Genomic DNA, 19,831 nt, shown 5'->3' with positions numbered 1-19,831 from the left:
AGCTAACTGTTTTTCAGGCGTCGAAGAACCGCCACGCATCCAATTAACCAATCAGCTACGGCACGTGACCCGTGTATCTATCACGTGATCTTATTTTCCTTCATTGAGCCTGGGCTAACTGTGGGAACTTTTAAACGATCGATCTAAGTCTAACAGGGGAACATAGAGAAGTGTCGATCATCGATCTTGATGAAATTCATAGATGATGTGATTCTTATAAAAATATTTGTCCATATTAAAGAAGTGAAAACCGTCTGCAAATTTTGTGCTGTAATATCTGTTTTGTCGAATATCTCGGAAACTACTGCAGATCGAGCGATTGCGTAAATCGATGAAATTAGTATTTCTCAATGACGAATTAGACGATATACATTATTTTACAAAAGAATCCATTTTTTTAAATAATATGTTAAAAAAAATAGCGTGTTTAGTTATTCCAGGTAAATGTTAAGAAGTCCTCTTGAATGTTTGTTTATAAATACTACGCCTATATGCACAAACTACAATTAGGATAAATTAGGAATTTATATATTTGAAATTTTCACGCTCGATGTGGAACGCGGAGTACTCAAGTTGTTCCTTGTTCGTATATATATATGTGATAACTGTGTGAAGAGTTTCTTTCATTGCTAGACACTGATTCTTGTTTGTAAGCAAACTCTAAATAAACGATCGATGTCAATGATCGAGTATTATGTTCGCAATAGTGGTATTCCTTGGGAAAGTCAACATTGGCAATTACGCACAGCTATACAGTTTAGACAGGAAGATCAGAAAATGGTAAATTGCTACCTCCTTTATTTGTAGTAGCGAAAGAAGCAAGTGGACAGGTAGGACCGCGTGCGCAGCAAATTATTCAAAGTGTCTAGTATCATCGATGTAGCATTTATGTGAGGAAAATTGAATAAAGAACTTTTAAGGGCATGGTTTGGAAGTGTATTTCTCAGTCCGTTAAACGTCGGATAGTGTAGTCCTCTTATTCGATTTATGGAGCGGATACGACGAAGAAACGACGATGAATACAATTGCGGAACGAAGGAAAAACGTTAAATCTCTATATCGATTTGTAACAAATAATTGTAATTAGCTATATAATAATGTAGTAATGTAAAAACGAGGTTTGAATTGAAACTTAAAGAATTGGACAAAGGGATTGAAAACTTGGGTGTGTTCTTTTGTAAATGACGTAAATTCGTCTAATTTCTTGATCGGTATTTATTAGTAAACTATTTATTAGTAAAATACTGCGTATTACTTATGGGTCGTCTGAAATGCATAGAAATGCGTAGAATACAATAACGCGATAAGAATATATAAAATATCGAAAGTATTACCTGTTTCGTAATACTTAATTTAAGGTAAAACAATATTTAACTTAAATTCCATTTTTTTTTGTTTTTTGTTTTCTAATCATATTCCTAAAAGTAGGAATTTGCATAAATATCCGCAGTCTACTTATTACAATAGTTCTACTCGAATAATTCTTATGGAAAGGTGATGAATACAGGTATGAAAATTGATTCGTTCTTTATGAAGGAGAATATTTATCTAGTATATAGATATGATGATGATAATAATAATATAATCATTCGTATATTTGATTTTCTTAGATTAAATACATTATACTTTGCAATTATTCTTAAGATATTTTTAACGTTATACGAATAAAATCAATGTTTATATATAGATATCTTATTACACTAAAATGTATTTATTTAATATAATCGCTAATATTATCGTTCTTACAATTGTCAGAGATATGAAATTTAGCGGGCGTTATCAAAGATGTGAAAATGTTTTATAAGAGGAAAGGTATTAGGAAAGCTACCATTGTAAAGATTTGATAGCGGAATGATAACTTGGACTGTGCTCCGAATAAAATTGGGCGTACCACCTGCGATAAGCAATTATACTTTTATCCTCTTTGACCAGGAGCGGTCGTTTCTCGAACTTCTTTCGATTCCAAATGGCTACGTCTCTTTCGAACATTAAACACTCTCCTAGGAATAACATACTAGCGTATGGACCAAGCAATGGTGGACAGTATAGTACGTGAGTCACCTGATGATACAAATAACAATTAGAAAGAAGACGGTACAGTTGTCGTATTACAAAGAACAATGGTTACCGGCAACTACCAACTATCTACTATCGAAATTCATTTTTTTTCTGTTTCTTTTTCTTCTAGAAAATAAGTTCGTTACCATCCTCTTTTAAGAGAATGTTATTTCTTGTACGAATTGTATATTACAAGGAGAAGCAAATGGCTAGATTTGACGGTGTTAAATGTATACTCGAAGCTTTAATTAAAATTAGAACCTTTTGTAAGAGGGGTTCCATCGGTGTCACCGTTTGGAAAATACACATGGATCCTAGAGAGCTGTGCATCATGAGTTCAACGTATCCTGGGCCGATTTGCTGAACGTTTACGTCCAACGGTAGAACTTGGAACTTTTCGAACAGAATCAGTCTGTGCCGTAAAGTCATGTATGCTCTGTGCCTTAAATTTTCACCATCCTGTTTCTCTGGCTCGGTTCCGTTCGAGTTTTGAGATTCTAAGAAGGAATTATGCGGTGCCCAATTAACGTTCGTCCACGAATGACGAGCGAAAGCAGAAAAGATACGTGCAATTTTTGCAAATATCGCTGGTCCGTGCACCGCGCTGAGGTGTGCCGAATCGGCACCATTCTCCGCAACTTCCTATAAAAAATTGTGATATTTGTATCATAACGTTATAGGTTTTTCTTTTTCCATCAGAATTCCTTCTAATGGATACCTTCTAATGGATATTTTGTCACGTCAGATTCTAAGGTTAATAGGATTTAACACAGGATTAACACATTCTCCTTTCATAAGTTCCGTCTACTTAAATATTATTTGCAAGCAGTCGTATCAATGTAAAAATGATCTTCTTCTTATGGCTTGTATTAATTCCGCTTTAGCTCGGGGATCAGGCTGCGCCCGTCTATGCGAATTCCTATTTTTCTAAACACAACTAGAGAAATAGAGCTCGAGCGAAAATTTGTTTCGTCTACCGGACCTTATTACTTTTATACTCTGGATATATATGGGCGCATTGTGTGCATTTTTTGCACTCTTAAATTTCCTGTAAACGCTTAAAAATCCACAGTCTAGCGATGATACATAGTTACGAGTTCTTTACCTGTGCAAACCCGAAGCAACGATTCTTAGGATTCGTCATGGAGGCTGCAATCAAGGAGTCCAAGATCCATTTCCTATTTCAAATATCCATCAGCTTTACTTAACAGATATCTAAAAAAAGGAAAAAGAAAAGAGAAGGATACTGAGAGATCGCCGTCGATCTAAAGGTTAATGGCTACTTGGTTTCCTTGATTTTAGTTTCCATGATCGATCGAATTACCCCGATTATCCTTATTTATCTATTATCTCTAAATGTTATAGAGACACAACTGATATTTAGATATTTTCTCGCAGAAGCATGTGCAAATTATTCAAGTGGAGCTAAACCTCTTCGAAGCAAAAAGCAAGATCCGAGTGTTTATCTGCGTCCGTTCGTTTTATCGCAAGATGGATGAACAACTTGTACAAAATGAAAAGTGAAAAGGAAAGGACAAAGAAATTGCACGCAAACTGATCGAACTGACCTGTATATGACAATTGATAAGAAACTCGTTTCGACCTTGATAACGCCATGTCCGGTTTAAAACGTGACTGATTGTTTGCGGCTGCCAGTGTGGTTCCAATCCCTCGGCGTGGTGCCAAACGAAGATGATTTCGTTAGCTTCGCAACTTTTCCAAGTCTTCGTTCTGGCAATATGTGGCACTAAAACGACGACGACTATAACGACTAAACGACGATTATAATGGACGATCGAAATCGAGGTGGTAAATCGGGGGGTTACCTTTGTCAGCATAGGGGATGTAATCGCATTGTCCGTCGGAACCGCGAAATAGCCAACCATGAAAAGGACATTCCAAGCAATCGCCCTTTACACGGCCACCCTCTGCCATATTTGCACCCAGATGAGGGCAATAAGCGTCTAAAATTCTCACCGTCCCATTATCTGTTCTTTAAACGTGTACAAATTGTTAAACGTCAATATTAACTATACACACAGTAGACATAGAGGGTGTGCCGGAGATCGTGGTACAAGCTGAAAGGGGTTGATCCGTGGTGCAAAGTTGAGTTGGAAAACTGGTGGAGGTAGGGTAGGCAATCTTTCATACGAAGCTTCGTTTTCGAGAGAATCGTGTACGCTTGTGGCCGAGAGTCGGCGAGTTTCCTCGCACTTGGGTATCTAGGTCTGTGTTCGGTGGTTCGAAATAAGCCGAAAGGCTGTGATTTCCCGTGAAAAGGAGGTTGAAGATATAAAACGAGAATTTTTGACGCAATTTTTTCCGCTTTCGAGGAAATGGGCTATCGAATTTCATCCGTCCGAGTCTCGTTACCTGTGTCAAGTGCGCACGTACTTGACGGTACTTCACCCAAGTGCGACGAAACCCGTTCAACCGAGACTCACTCTCGTTACCTCTCGAGTGCACGCGTACTGCATAGAACTTCATAGCGGCTAAGTGCGAAGAAACCCGTCCAATCGACTCTCGTTGCCTCTCAAGTGCACACGTACTCGACGAAACTTCATATTTTCGCGATTTTCGCGATTTTCGCGATTTTCTCGAACGAATCAAAACTTTTATCGGAAATCCTCGCTCCACGACATTTTTCCACTTACCTTAGCACGATACTTTTGTCGTACCATGTTTTCCCTTTACTTTCCCATGCATATATAAATATCGACGAAAAAGCGAAAAACGGCGCTTTTAACAATTTCTTACATCTATCGTAATATTTATATAAATTAATTTTACGTACTAATTTCTACCGAATATATTATGGTCAAAATACCTGAAGACGGCAAAATTCTGTCCGAGAGCAGCTACGTGTTTTACTTGACCCTTGTCCAATTGAGAACTCTCTAACAGGGCAAACCACCCGTTCGGGTAAACTGGAGGAAGCTTACCCAATTTACGCTTTTTCGATTCCAAGTAATTCGCTAAAACTCTTTTGTTGTCACCTTCGAATCTTAGGTCCTGAAAAGAGCAGAGCCAATTGTCTGTGGAGTAATTTTGTTAATAAAATATTAATAATACACGAAACGAATGGAAACAACGGTGAAACAGGTATCTTTGATAACGGATAACGGTTTTTATTGTTTTCAACAAAGTGGTAATGAAATTTTTCATAGAGCGAGATAGTAATATCAATAAAATCATCGTTCGCAAAACTTAGGATTATGACGCGCAAAACATGGAAGCGTATCACGTTTTCTTTTTGCGGATAGAAAGAATCGCTGATACGAAGAAAAAGGATATTCTTCTGGCGTCACGCGTAAAAAGAAATCTGCTTCTTCGTTTGTAAACATAATGTCATCGTGCTGCCTTCTGCACGCACCCGTGTGTGTCGTTTGCGTTAAAAGTGTATGGATTCGGCTAATAGAAATACAAAAAGAGTGCGAGCGTCGACGAGCGTTTAGTAAATCTTCTTTTCCACTTTCACGTTTTCGAGGAATTAATATAGACGTTAACGTTTCGCCGTATTTTACTTATATAAGTAACGTTATTAGCCTTTGATGCGTAGATAATACTTAACGATAATACTTAGCGACTTTAAAACGTCGATTCAGTCTCGATCGAAATTTCATGGAAATTTCATGGAAATCCAACGTAGTTCTCTCTCTCTCTCTCCTTTTTTTTTCACTTTTTCACATTCTTTTATAGAATAGAATTTTGCCGGCAGCTCGTCGTTATTTCATTTCAATTCGACATAATTCGACGTAATTAATAATATTTTATTTCGATAATTTAACTCGAATCTCTTTTACAAACGGAAAATATCGATCGGTTTGGCGAGAAGCAGAGTAAAAGATGCGATATAAGTAGGTAAACCGGGCAATGGTATCGAAGAGGACTCACCTTGATCCAGTTGATCTTGTACAAATAGGAAGCAAGGAGAATACCAAAAAGCAGAAGAAAAGCACCACCGAGGCTCCACCATCCGGCCATCGTTGTCTTCTTCACCCTCTGCCCCCGAACGAAGAAAAGCAAGTGCACTCTAAAAACTTGTCCCTCTGGAACACCTTCGGAACCACCTCTCTTATTCTCCTTGCTCGCGCTTCTCCTCTTTCTCTCTTTCTTTTCTCCTTTCCTTCTCCGCTGCCACTCGGCCTCTTCTCTTTTTCCTTCCTTCCTTTTTCCTCTCCTCTGGCCTTCTTTCTCAGCACCTCGTTTTCCTCTTCTTTCTCTTCTTTCGCTCCTCACCACTCTCTCTTCCTTCCTTCCTTCCTTCCTTTCTCCTCCCTCTTGCTCTTGCTCTTTTCTCCCTTCTTTCTTTTCTTCCTCTTCCACTAATCCCGCTCTTCGTCGCGTTGCTCTTATTTTTTCTCCTTTCCCCCCTCCCCCTTCTTTTAATATTTTTCTACACCTGTTCCGTACACTTGTCTTTCGAACTTTGTTATGTTTTCGAGCCACCGCTCCTGCATTCGTAATTCTTTGGCCGCTCGTCGATCTCGAGCCGTTCTCAAATTTGATCGCAGAACGAAAAGAAAAAAGAGGAAAAGGGAGAAAAACCGATAGGAACGAGATATCACCTCTGTCGATTCCAGTTCACTCGATCTCTCCTCTTTTTCGTTATTTCTTATACTCTCGATACTTGTTAGTCACGCGAACTTATCCTCCTCTTCTATTTTCTTCTTTGTCACGCGCGTCCCTCTCGTTAACGGCCTCTTAACTCTTCTCGTTTCGTACAATGTGCTCGTAGTACGATTCCATATCAGGTTTAACTAACTCGACGTCTAATGCGAATGGTTATCGTCCGATCTGCAAGTGTAGTAGTTAGAACGAAGGGGACGATAGTTTGATAGAATTGGAAAAAGCGAAGAGGCGCGCAGGAGGGTCTACCGGACAGACGGATTCCGAACCCTCGATCGTTTTTCGAACGACTGAGCCACTTCGTCCTTAGACAGAGCCTTTTATACCTTTCCGAGGTGTACGAACGTCTCCGACAGTGTCTATTGCGGAGGACCCATCGACCTTTCGTCGGTCACATCTTCCATTTTCACTCGAATAGAATATCTTTCTGCCGGAAAAGTTTATTTTAACCATGAACGATCGATCTTCCGTAAAAATATCGACAAACTAATTGCACCTCGCTATCTATGTTTTTTTTTTTTTTTTTTTTTTTTTTTTTAGGATCCGTCCGAAAATACCGCTTATTCGTTGGATTTCGTTCTCCTAATTTCCTGTTACGTACGTTCGCGTTTCTTCGAACAAGTACGTACATTGTAATAGAAGAAAATATATTCAACGAGATCGTTTTTTATCATTTGTAATCGATTATTAAATTGTAACGTGTTTCGTTTTACGATACAAGCTATATAGCAATGGCGCTTATGAAATGTAATACATAACGCATCGTGGCTATTCAAATGTCGAGGAATATTTGTCAGTGAGAAATCGTATACCTGGCCTTTTCAGCGAATGTCGATCGAGCCGATCACATCGGTTACCACATTTTTCCGCTTAGAATTATGTACAGCCACGACCGATTTCCAAGTCCTTGTTGCATATCTTTTCTTCTATCGCGAATCGTTCTGTTTCTGCTTACCCTCCTTGTCTTTTCTTTCCCAGGTTTCGTTTTATCAACGCTGTCGATCGATTTCCGACTGTTTCTATCTTTAGTCCTACGCTTTTCCGCATTTATTTTCTCCGCTCTTTTCCACTACTTCCCTTCTTTACGATCTTACGATCGGCTATCGATTTATGCGATGGTTACCGTGATTTTCGGTAAATCACCGGCTCCGAGTCTTCCGCGGTCGGGATACGCAACATTTTCTACCTTCGAACGTGAATAATATCGTATGTTTAGTTTAGAGACGTCGTTTGAATTTTAAACCGGGCCACGGAACATCTAGGTAAGTACGAAGTTTGAAATCCTAGAGAGTTCAAGGTCAGCGGGAATTTATATGTAACGCAACCAAGTACTGCTTTAAACAGTTGTTTCTAGCGGGAGAAACAAATATCCGCTCGTGGAACACCGCACAGTTAAAAAGTATCCTAGAGAAATGTTTACCGAATGACAAGTAAAAATTACGCGTTGATAAATAATTATTACGTTCTGTGCTCTGAAAATAATCGGAATATAGGCATCGAAATAAACAGTTATTTCTCTGTTAAAAAAGAAATTCTGCTCCTTGAGAATTCTGTCGTTTGAGAAAATATCTTGCCCCTTGTGGAATTTTTATGGCAAAGAAATGTTACTCTTAGGAAAACGTTTTTATCAGGCGTTCTCATAGAAGAGACACACTGGGATCACTCGGCACAAATGGGACACACTCGGCATCCGTATAATAAGAATTCCATGGAAACGAGTTATTCCAGAGTTATCCCAGAACGATTGTGAAAAAAGTACCACAAGATAAAAGTATCGTACCGTTAAGTATCGGTTTCATTTAACGATACAATAATATCACGTTATTCCTATGTTTATCGAATAAAAGCTATGAAAACCATATAACATAAGCGATATTAATAGTTTCGTAAGAAGTACCGAACAGAAAAGGGAACTATATATAGAACTCTACATAGCAATTCTTATGTATTATCATTTATTATAATATATTATATATGTGTATCGGGTAACGTCGTTAATTGCCTAGATGTTTATTTCCAAGGGAAACACGAACAAGCTTTCGATTCTGCTGAGTCATTTACGTAAATATCGCGAATAAATTCGGACTGTTCGGACTATTTTTTCTGTTATTGTACTGTTCAAATGAATAGTATCCGACGTTTGCTACAATACAATAATTGAGAACTTATTTAATATCGATGAATAAGATATATCTGTTCCCGTCATAATTTTATAAGTTCACGTCACTTCGCATTTCACACTTCCGGTCCTTGACTATTATTTTGCTGTTATATAAAAATATATAGAAATAAAAAAAGAAAAGAAAAAGAAAAAAGAGAAAAAAGAATGGACCTATAGGTAAGCGATGAAATATGAAATATGAATATAAATGAGTCGATATATACAGTTGTGCCTCAATTTTTTTAACGAAAAAAAAGATATTTATAACGAAAGAAAATTCGACGAAAACGAATAGATAGAATTAAAATCGATTGGTCGATGATTTTAAAAGAAGGCGACGAGTAGACGAATTTCCAGCACATTTTTACAAAGAGAACCAAAGAAACGAGACCTATGTGATAATGTGTTTCGTCCAGTGGAAATTATGGCGAGCACACCACCTTGAATATTTTATACGTCTTTGATGAATTACCATTTACCGTTTGATAGAAAGAACGAGGCAACAAGATCGTAGAAGAAGGTGGAGGAAGAAGAATGGTGGAAGATCGAACAAAGTAGTTAGTGTAATGGGATGCAAGTAACTTGCTTTTTATTTATGCAGAGCTTATAGGTACATTAAATACTTTACAGAATGCCAAAGGTATTTAATTATACGCATTAATTCGTAAATCTTTTAATTCGTACACGCTTAATGGTCAATTCTTCTCTCGTTGTTCATTAATGTTCACAGGCATAATCGCATCAAGATGGAAAAATTGGATCAATGGTAGAGTTAAAAAGATTCACTCGTACACACACGCTATTTAAAAGTATCGACTACAATGTCGATTAATCGGCACACGAATTTATAAATGGTTATTTATAAACGCTTCACCGGCTACGTTTCTTTTTCTCGATTAATATTTTATCGAATACACACGATTACAATTAAAAGACACGCAGGAAGGTCGGATAATCAACGATCGAGCGAACGAATGAACCGTTATCATTCGATCGTTCGGTAATTGATCGGCGAGTAATACAGTTAAATAAACGAGTATCGATACAACGGTCTTAATCTTAAAATTACAATTCGGTAATTTACGAAACAAATAGATAAATGAATTAAACGGACGATTAATTCATTTATGTATCGTATCGCGCAATATAATATTCGTATACTACGATAATTGTAAGTCGTTCGTTCGGAGATTTATGGTATCACGACCACGGGATTAACGCGATCGATCACTCGCAAGGTAAAAGTCAAGGCACAGAGGTGAAGAACCAAAAGTAGAAATATTTACGGACAAACAAGAAAACAATGTAAACATCTGTTTTTTTCTAATTCTTCTTTTTTCTCTTTCTTCTTTCCTTTTCTCCCGATTTTCCTCGATTCGTTTTCTTTTCACCCGATCGTTAACTTCGTCTGTAGGACGATTCAACGGCAAAAAAAATTTGTTTTCTACGAAACAACGAACAATGGGGAAAACAGATTTTTTTTTAACTTAATCGTCGAAAGAAAACAGAATGTCCACGTGAAACTTCGTTTAAACGTGAGTATTCTACGCGAAAAGTACGATAATATCGACCATTCTTGCGCACAATTTATCTCTTAATATCTTATGCGTAAACATGGAATACTTTCAGCCTAAAATACCCTCTCCAATCCTCTTTTCCAATCCTTCGAATATAAAACAAAAACACAACCCGGTTAAACGTTAACTTCGATTTTTCAAGCTCGGGTGATTAACATTAACTCAACAGCTGGCATGTTAACATTAACGAAAATAAGAGAGAACGACAAACTTAACAAGAACAAAGGGAAACGCGGTTAAATTTTTTTTTTTTTTTAACAATGAACTAGGAATTTTTGTAACGTCGTTTGAAAATCAATGACTGAGAAATAAACGAGGAACAAACTTAACGAACCAATTATTTAACGGGCTAGAAAACGAGAACAATTATTTAAAAACTGAACAATAATTTTCTTACATTTCTATCATTATTATCATTTAGCAAGTCGCAAGTAAATTAAAAATATTATTACGGTCGATTCTACGATTTTCTGTTCAACGCTGCACGTTTTCAAGTCAAGTAGTACGTTTTTTGAGTAATTAATTTTCACCTGCTATCCCGAAAGTTAAGAATTTCGATTCTATATTGTCAAAACGATCTCTGAATTTCCAACTGAATTTTGTCCATTCTGTTTGCCTTATAAAACGGTGCAGAAAAGGCGAAGAATTTTAAAAAATTGATTAATCTTGAAATTAAACTGAATACTAATACGACTAAAGTAAATGATAACAAATCAATTTCTATTATCTCCTTCCTTCTTTTCTTTTTTTGTTCTTTCTTTCTTTTTTTCTTTTTTTTTTTGTTCTTTTCTTTTTTTGGCAGTTTCAGCTGATAACTTTTAATTTTAACTCACGAGGTATCCGAAAGCTTTAATCGAAATATAGCTTTTATCTGCTATGTCAATTTCTACGTTTCATTAACTTTGAGATTTTGTTAAAATTTTAGAATTTCGATGTAACTGAAATGCCAATCGATGCAATTATTATCGTTATACTATGTCTGACAACTGATCGTCGTTGCTTCTTGGACTTTCGCTTTTGTTTGAAAAAGTTCCAAAAGCTCCTCTTCGTTCTTCGGTTTATTCATTTTGTTTTTCGGTACAATGATTCTCAAATGTATAAGTTTGAAAATGTGTTGGAAAAAACGTTTACCAATGCTATTTCTCATATCTATTTTCAGACTATGAAATTTTGTTCAATCTTCCGATGTGTATTCGTTTTTCCCTTCTTTCCTTTAAATCGAACTTTCTTCCAAACGTTGTACTTCTCCAAACGTTCACGAAACTTCAACAATCGGGGTTTTGTGCTTTGGATCCTGTAGAGTGTTTGACGCGCCCTTTCGTGTTTCTATTTTTCACAGTAGTAGCCGTTTTTCTTCATTTCCTCCTCCTTCCTCTTTGCCAAATCTAACGACATTTTTGTTCTGTCTGATTTTAGTCTTCCTATTTCTTCGATTTCGGTTATTCTTTAAACTTTTTGCATGTCTCCATCCGATGATCCCATCTTCGAGCTGGTCCTCGAGACCTGGAATGTTGTGAGCGTTAGCGAAAGCCAGATCAAACACGAAAGGAAATAAAATTTGGTAATTTTGGTACAAATTGATGAGAAACAAAGTAACGAACGATAGATAAATATACGTGTCGTTTTTAAATAATTATTTCGGTCCGTTCTTTTCCTCTTCTAGTATTCTTTGTAACGTTACATTTTTAAATGATAAAGTGAAATTATATCCGAATCAATTGTGCAGCAAATCGGAAGAAACGTTAGGTTTTTATTAACCGTGTCTCTGTCTTTTATTCCGATATGTTATTCTCATATCTTTATCGATGATAGAAATGTTCGATTGCAACGATGATCGTACGATGATGATCGAACGCATAAAATTGGTGCAATTCAAATGAAAAAGTGCACGGCGTAATTTTTACCCCTTTCTATTTCGCGTTTCTTATTTAAAATACCGTTTAGTTATATTGCATTAGAAGATCTTTTTTCATATAATTCTTCTTTTAAATAGGAAACTTATTTGTGCCATACGAGGAGTATATTCTGTTCTAACTATATATTTTTAATTATATATGTAATTTATTTATGGAAACGTTGCCTCGTGCTATTGCGTGTATATCGTCTGAAATGTTGGATCTTAGAACCGTGATTGTATATATCTTTGATATAATATAAAGCAAATGCAAATTATGCGCCAAAGAAATTTTTGATTCAACGGGATTATTTTTAAATTTCACGATATATTTGGAGCGACATATATACACGTATACGTGCATAAAAATCATTTGTACTCGATCTATATTGTTGCAAAATTTCATATATTATTATTAAAATTATTATTAAAATTATGACAGATTTTCGTTATTTTTTTTTTTTTTTTTTCTTTATAGTAAGTACAACGAATTAGTGAAAGTTTATGGCATGTTTGGGAATACATATAAAATAATATAACGGTGAAATATCAATGAACTTTCGCTTCTTCGACAAACCTTTCTTTTGCCCTCTTTTGCTTTATATATTTTATATCGTTGAATCACTATGACCGGTTATATCGATATTTTCAAGCGTTTGATATTATTATGTTTGATATTAGCTCGAAGCGAATTACATCCGATATTTCTTTCTACTCTTTAAACAAATATTACATTGCACCGTTTATGTGTAATTTAAATAATTGTTCGTTTGCTGTATTTCGCATTTCTATTTCTTCGCATTTATGTCTCTCGTACGTTCCTGATAATTTCATCACTGACAAAATTCATTTAATTGTAATTACATAAAATGCGAATATTTAACCGTAATTACGTTTTCTCTCCGATTAAAACTTTATACTTTTTACACTAAAGATAAGTTTTATGATATGTTTCAGGTAAAGCGAACATTTTCTACAATACTTCCAACCGCTGTTACATACAACTATCTTGAGATTATGAAAACACGGATTTGTAAAAAAAATTGTAATCAAATCGCAGGCCAGTTTATTTTATTGAGAAAAGAAATTTCATTGGACTGGAAGAAAAATGTTGGCGGACTTGAAAAAGGTTGAATAGATTTCAAGTAAAATCGAGATAAAATCTCAGATAGTCCGAAGAAGATTTAGATAAGTTCTAAACAGGCTCGTTTTTCGTAAATAAATCTAAGAGTTAAACTTTTTTTCTAGATGTAGAATCAGAATTCAGGTAGAAAATGCTTAGAGTGCTTGCTTTTTAATTAAAAATTAATTACGAAAGAAATCATCTATGTTTCGATGTTTTAGAGAATCGTTGGTAAGAAGCGGGTGGAAGATCCTTTGGTAAGCATGAATTGTTAAAAACGATACAGTATTTTTTTTATATTATATTTAACGCGGCATGTTTCCTTAGCTTGCTTCCTTTTCTGGTTATAATTTTCCAGTTAATTTGGATGTATTTAATTCTCATAATGTATGGAAATTATCATCATTTGATATTTTATTCCAACGCCATTTATCGTAAATATATTGGAGCTCGAATTTTATGAATTTTATGAATTTTATGAAAGAGTTTACGATCCATTTAATTTTCATTTTCATCTGCTATTACAAATTCAGGAAGTCGCCAATTCATCGATTATCGCCTTTTCGAGAAAATCAGTAAATTAAGTACTTCTTGTTAATCGATATCTATCGTTGATTTGCATTCGTGTCTTCCATCTGTTCAACTGTTTCGTATTAACTTTTGCTACAAAACTTATCTTCTATTAAAACTGCAATTAAGCTTCGATCATTTCATAATCGTATATTATTCGCTATCTGCTGTTTTGAACGTTGAAGCGGGAACGTTGTAATGTAATGTAATGTAATGTAATGTAATGTAATGTAATGTAATGGAATGTAATGGAATGGAATGTAATGGAATGGAATGGAATGTAATGGAATGGAATGGAATGTAATGGAATGGAATGGAATGGAATGGAATGGAATGTAATGGAATGTAATGGAATGGAATGGAATGGAAGAACAGAATATGTCTCGGTTATTATCGTTGGTATTTCCTATACTTTCTTTAGTTCGTTCCAATTAAAAACAAGGCTATCGATTTGACACGAAAAACGCAAAAAATATCCGTTTCATTGCTATTTTGATACTCGGCACAAATGCACAAACATTCGATTAAATAACTATCGAGATTCGTTTTCCTCGTACTATGCAATATTTCTCTTTCTCGCGATAATCAATTTCGTCGTAAATAAGCATCGGTCGGTGTTTTTGCCTTCGTTAAATAGCTATTTTCTATTCATTTCTATTCTTGTCATTTGGACCAGCGATTCGTAATTTGAAGTACGTTTAATTAGCAACGGACACAAAAATATATTTTCCGCTTCGTACGAGACTTGTCAACTTTGCAAAGTGACTTCTATTTGAAATAAATTTACCGAAATTAGGTGATCGAAACAGCGTTGTTACAGCGCTTGATTATCGCTATTTTGTTATTATCTTCTTTTATGGTCTGGAAAAAGTTGGTAAATTTTTCAAAGTAAACAATCTTTAAACGCTTTTCAAAGTAAAAGATTTGCATTTGTGTGATCGTTTGTGGGAAAATTTTCCACCATGTTTCGGATCACCGCACTTTGTATTGCTGCTAAAAGTTTTATGGTATAACGTTACAGAAATTCTAAGACGAATTAGTGACTTTAATGCTTACGTTCAGAAAAAAATCGCAAGACAAGTGTTCGACGATATTTTCGAGAACTACCATACTGCACAATTGATCGTATCGATTTAGAATTGTATTTCGTATCGTATTAATTTAGAATTTCAAGCATGATAGAACTGTTGGAGAAATAGTAGCGAATAGAAGTAAAGCAATAACCTGTTTTATATTTTTGTATATTGTTAAGGGTTGAGACAGAGTCGAATAAAATGTATGTAAAAGTAAATAATTGAGATTGACAGTTGGAAATTTGAACTATGAAAATTGTATTTGATAGTTGATAAACGGAGTGTTGTGGAAAATTTGGAAAAAGCTTTTTGATCGGATCTTAGTACCTGGATAGAGTAGGGCCGAGCGAAATTGCGTTTTTAGAAAATAAACTAAATAAATAAATAGTCGTCGTTGATCGTTAATCTCGACTGGTGGGAACAGTTTTGAAATTTCTTATGTGGAATTTCTTTTTTAGTTTCGCGTTAGAAGAATAGTTAGTAGATGATAATAATATAATAATAACGAGGATGAGAAAGCGAATGAAAATAATGAAAACAGCATGTAAAGATTTCTAGAAGCTTAGCTGAGATCCGGATTCGAAGGTAATTTTTAAAGAACGCATCTGTTAATATAATAAAACTACTCGTCTTTCTAGGTATCAAGAAACATTAAAGATGAAACCATTTGTGTAGCAGTATTTTACAGAAATTCAGATACGTAGAATTTTTATTCGATGTGACTTTTCCAATGGAATGCTAATCGATGGCTAGAATTTTTATTAGATAAAATTTCATTAATGGCCAGGAGTTTTATTAATTTCTACGTAATACAACGGATAATATGAGAAATATTTGCTCCTATTTTGTCAAGTAGTGGTTTATTCTTCTCCTTCTACCGTTTTCTCCGTTGCATTATTTTATTTCGTATCGATCGACGTTCAAAGAAAGACGTTTCTTTCAAAAAGCGAATGAACTCAATTATTTTAATACGTTAGACGAATAATCATATACTGGGATAGAATTTGCGTTATGAATTTTATGGCCAACTTCGAAACAATACTCTCTAAACTATGATTTGTTCGATATTGAAACAAAAACTTATTACTTATTATTAAAATGCTTTCGCTATGGCGATTCTGTTCCGCCAAAGCGCCGCCACTGAACGGGATCCCGTGGCAAAAAATATACACGTAGCGCGTGGACAGCCTTCGGCGTTCGGATTTGCTTATTGACACGCTCTGGGCGTTTAATAACAAAATTCACGTACATTAACCTGAACAATTGATTAAGATAAACAGCAACTCGCGATACATTTAAGAAATAAGAGTACCTTTGAAAAGTGAACGGACGTACCGATATAGAAATTCTTTGGGCATTTTTTGTCCAAAGTTTGCGATATTTTTCTCAACTTCTAACTATTGCACTGTAATAGTCGAAACAAATTCAAAAATACCAAGGATGAATAAATACGACTGCATAAAGTATCCGCGAGTATTTGACGCGGAACTCGCAAGAGGCGCTGCTAGGCATAAATTAGTTGGCCACGCTGCCGGCTATAGACGGCGTTAGCCTCCAGGGGTCGTTTCGTGCACGTTGGCTATAATCGTCGTTAGGAGCGAAAGGGTTAATGCCGCGATTCCTATCGTATCGCGCGATATAATACGATATAATACGATATAATACGATATAATATAATAATAAAGGAATCGATCGAACTAGAAGTGTTTGATTATTGCCGACATATTGCAGCAACAGGCAACAAGCATGGTACATCTTTCGATGATATTACACTCTGAGAATGAAGGAACGCGGATCTGTTGTTGCTAAGGTACCATCAACCAACGACTAAATCGCGATGCTAAGAGTAACTTTACGTACCGACACAAGCGTGACAAATATGAACAAACTTTCAGCACCCGAGCCTTTCGATAGTAGTAATTTGAACGTATTCCGTAATGAATACGATTTTCGTTAAATTCAGATATGAATTTCTGTTCCTTTCTACGAGTCTCTATCAGCTGCGTGATATGGTTCGATAATTTTGTTCGATAATTTTGTTCACAGAAATCGCATCATCCGAATATATTCGAATATAAACTGTATTTAAACAGGAATTTATTTTTCAAGTGTAACGTTGAATAATTTTGCACAGTTCACAAAATTATATATGTTGTATATGTTGACATTTAAATCCGAATAATTGCAAAAGACGAATAAAAGGTATGTACCGAGTGAGTATTATCGTTTAGGGTACACGCTACGTAGAAACGCGAACAACGTGAAAACCAGCTTCTTTTTATGTTTTTGTTTCTAACATTTCCCTCTCGTTGTTTCGTTGTTTCGATGTTTCGATGTTTCAAGATATTTCAGAGAATCGTTAAATTATACGAGAAAAGATAACGAACAAAATACGTTCGACGATCTTTTGCTTCGTAGCTTTCCCATTTCGATAGGTAGTATCGACGTCTATTTTCTAAAATACAAACGAATAGATTCGCTAGATCGTAATTCGTTTGTTCCTTTTTCTGAAATATTTTGGAAACATCTTTCCGTTATTTCAAATCTTGCAGTTCCATTTCCAACGGTATACGATCGATTGTTTCTATTATTTATTTCTAACAAATTGCAAGAAGCTCTTCGTCTACTGTCAAACTGTAGAAATTTATTCAGCAATTAGGTTTGTTCGCTTACGTTTGGTCGGTCGTGCACTTTCCAACAACTATAAAACACGATATGTTGGATATGTTGGATATATTGGAAATACGTTTATAATGCAATCGATTTAAAATACGCGTCTCAAGGTGTTTACATTTATTTAACGAAATCATTATGGATTTATTTCCGATGAACGTACGAGAATTATCGAAATGAGAATCGGATTGACCTTGAATTTCACGTAACCGTAGAAAAATGTACGAAACCGGCTCGATAAAAGATCACCGCTTAATTTTCAACAACGAATCGGATACTTTATGCGCTATGATATAAAGTAACAATTATCAAAAATAAAAGTACAAATTGCAATATACAAATATTGTTTATCGACATCGAAATAAAATGTTCTTTGGTTTCTATCGAACAGAAGAATGACATTTTGAACGTTTGTGAATGAAAATCATTGTGAAATACCGCAACTTCTTCTAAAATAACTCTTATTTCGTTCAGTGGCAGCAACAAGCTGTTATAAAATTTCCAACGACGAATAAAACTCTAGTCGCTGATTTTATAAATATTTGCAAAACCTTATGTTACCTAATTTCAATGAAATAACGAACAGCTGTTTGAAACGTCACCCATCAGCTTCTTTTTCTCGATATTTTAAGACAGTCGTGAATTTCGTGTTACGTTCGTTAACGATTCTTCTAACTTTCGTTTCAGAGACACGCTTCGGAGAGAACGGTACACAAGGAATTAGAATTTTCGATTGATAAAAAACATTTGCAAACGTGACTACTTTTAACTTTCTATTTCTGCCAATTTTAACCCGCTAATAGTTTCTTTAATCAGCTAGACGAGAAAACGATCAAGTGCCGACGAAAATCAAAATAAGAACGTTAAAACGATAGAAACAAACTAAAGAAACTAAACAGAAAAAATGATGCTAAATCGTGAAATTTTTGACATAGTCTATCGAAACACCAAGACCGTGTATAATTGCCAGATACAGGACTCACCATTGCCGGAAGATATCGCTGCGAAACTTCCTCCAGGACACTCCGTGACCTTTCTGTTCGGGTAGCGAGCTACTTCTGCGAAGATCGAAGGCAGTAGCGGCTCTTAAATAGTCGTTTCGACGGGTGCACGCGTTACGATGACCCGTGAGAAAATTTCTCCGCACAATAACACACACACCCTGTTTCAACGATCCCACGGGGTCAAAGGTATCGCGCAAACCCTGATTTTTACCTGTTTCCGGGCTGGCAAAAAGGGGATGCTCGGTTAGTCGGACACGCAGCAACCAGAACCGATGACGACTGTGTGCGAAGAGGGGAGAGATATGGTAACGGTCGTTTTCTTTCAGGTTCTTTATGGAGAGAAGGAAGGGTGCAGGTTTCGATTCGTGAGAATTAAACCTGGCAGCAGGGGTGTTAAAAAGTTCGACATACCTTTTAAACGTTGGAAGGATGAAATGCATCTTCGGTGTGAAAACCGAAATCGTCATAACTAGAACGTGAATTTTTATCCAAAGTCTTATTTTTGAGATTAGAATTAAAAAAGTAAAGAATATGAGTAGGAAAATGGAAAGAACCTATCGAGTATCATAGAAAGCACTATACTTTGCATATCCTATGTGTCTTTTTCGTATTACGCGCATTCGGTACAATTTTGCACTTTCCAATTTCCTATAAATGCGTGAAAATCCGCAGTTTAGTTGTTATACTTGGTTGGCAGGAAGGAAAAGGTTTGAAATACCCTTAAACGTTAGAACGATCACTCGCTTTTGAAAAGTACGAAAAACAAAATTGTTACAACTACACTGACGATTATTGTGAATTTATAAGAATTTTAGATATGCAAAATTACACAGAATGTGGCTAATAAATGTAAAGAAAGTGATTATAAGTGCTTTTCTATAATAATGAAAACTATGACCTTTTATAATAGTTAAAAGGTAAAACCAGGTCTTCTTCTGAGGGTTTACTTCTTAAATCAGAACGCTACTTCTTAATCGAGAACAATAATGTTCTCCAAACATGACAATGTATGACTTTGTATACAATCGCCAATTATAGCGATGATATTACATTTTTGTCTTTTCCTTTT

The 19,831-nt window shown here is 35.6% G+C and overlaps 2 protein-coding genes and 2 long non-coding RNA genes across 9 annotated transcripts in view; 2 read left to right on the top strand and 2 right to left on the bottom strand.

Moving 5' to 3' along the window:
- The window catches only part of cN-IIIB (cytosolic 5'-nucleotidase IIIB), a 3,264-nt gene extending 3,183 nt beyond the window's left edge, over window positions 1-81 (bottom strand). Inside the window, exon 1 of the mRNA XM_069126264.1 lies at window positions 1-81. This exon is cut by the window's left edge and continues 70 nt beyond it. The gene's annotated coding sequence lies outside the window, so the exon portion shown is untranslated.
- LOC138186403 (uncharacterized) overlaps window positions 1-155 on the top strand; it is a 4,316-nt gene extending 4,161 nt beyond the window's left edge. For all 5 annotated transcript variants that reach the window (XR_011174874.1, XR_011174875.1, XR_011174873.1 and 2 more), the window contains one exon: window positions 18-155. This is a non-coding gene — a long non-coding RNA (uncharacterized LOC138186403). The remainder of the gene's footprint in view (window positions 1-17) is intronic.
- Window positions 156-1,595: 1,440 nt separating this feature from the next.
- Window positions 1,596-6,782, bottom strand: nvd (cholesterol 7-desaturase nvd). The gene is made up of 6 exons (XM_069125735.1): window positions 5,953-6,782; window positions 4,886-5,070; window positions 3,885-4,051; window positions 3,627-3,805; window positions 2,320-2,700; window positions 1,596-2,061 (listed from the first exon to the last, which is right to left on the bottom strand). Exons 1-6 carry the CDS (start codon window positions 6,040-6,042, stop codon window positions 1,825-1,827), a joined length of 1,239 nt encoding a protein of 412 aa, XP_068981836.1. The 5' UTR covers window positions 6,043-6,782; the 3' UTR covers window positions 1,596-1,824.
- A 6,498-nt stretch (window positions 6,783-13,280) lies between these two features.
- Window positions 13,281-18,476, top strand: LOC138185914 (uncharacterized). 2 transcript variants are annotated; one of them, XR_011174749.1, is made up of 3 exons: window positions 13,281-13,448; window positions 13,568-13,699; window positions 18,446-18,476. It is a non-coding gene; the product is annotated as an uncharacterized LOC138185914 (long non-coding RNA). The 2 variants fall into 2 exon arrangements; XR_011174748.1 differs by lacking the exon at window positions 18,446-18,476 and adding an exon at window positions 17,132-17,228.
- Window positions 18,477-19,831: the final 1,355 nt, after the last annotated feature.

Source organism: Bombus flavifrons, chromosome 13 (genome assembly GCF_040668555.2).
Source record: "Bombus flavifrons isolate JBK064 chromosome 13, iyBomFlav1_principal, whole genome shotgun sequence".
In the NCBI taxonomy this organism is placed as follows: domain Eukaryota; kingdom Metazoa; phylum Arthropoda; class Insecta; order Hymenoptera; family Apidae; genus Bombus; species Bombus flavifrons.
Note: the sequence above shows the minus strand (reverse complement) of the source record. Positions and strands in the feature narration are given on the sequence as shown.

Excerpts from the sequence above, each read along its gene's own strand:
- nvd (XM_069125735.1), bottom strand. The coding sequence starts at position 6,042 with ATGGCCGGATGGTGGAGCCTCGGTGGTGCTTTTCTTCTGCTTTTTGGT. Across the intron at positions 4,052-4,885 it reads CAGAATTTTGCCGTCTTCAG|AACAGATAATGGGACGGTGA; the intron begins GTATTTTGACCA and ends ACACGTTTAAAG. Across the intron at positions 2,701-3,626 it reads TTATCAATTGTCATATACAG|GAAGTTGCGGAGAATGGTGC; the intron begins GTCAGTTCGATC and ends AATTTTTTATAG.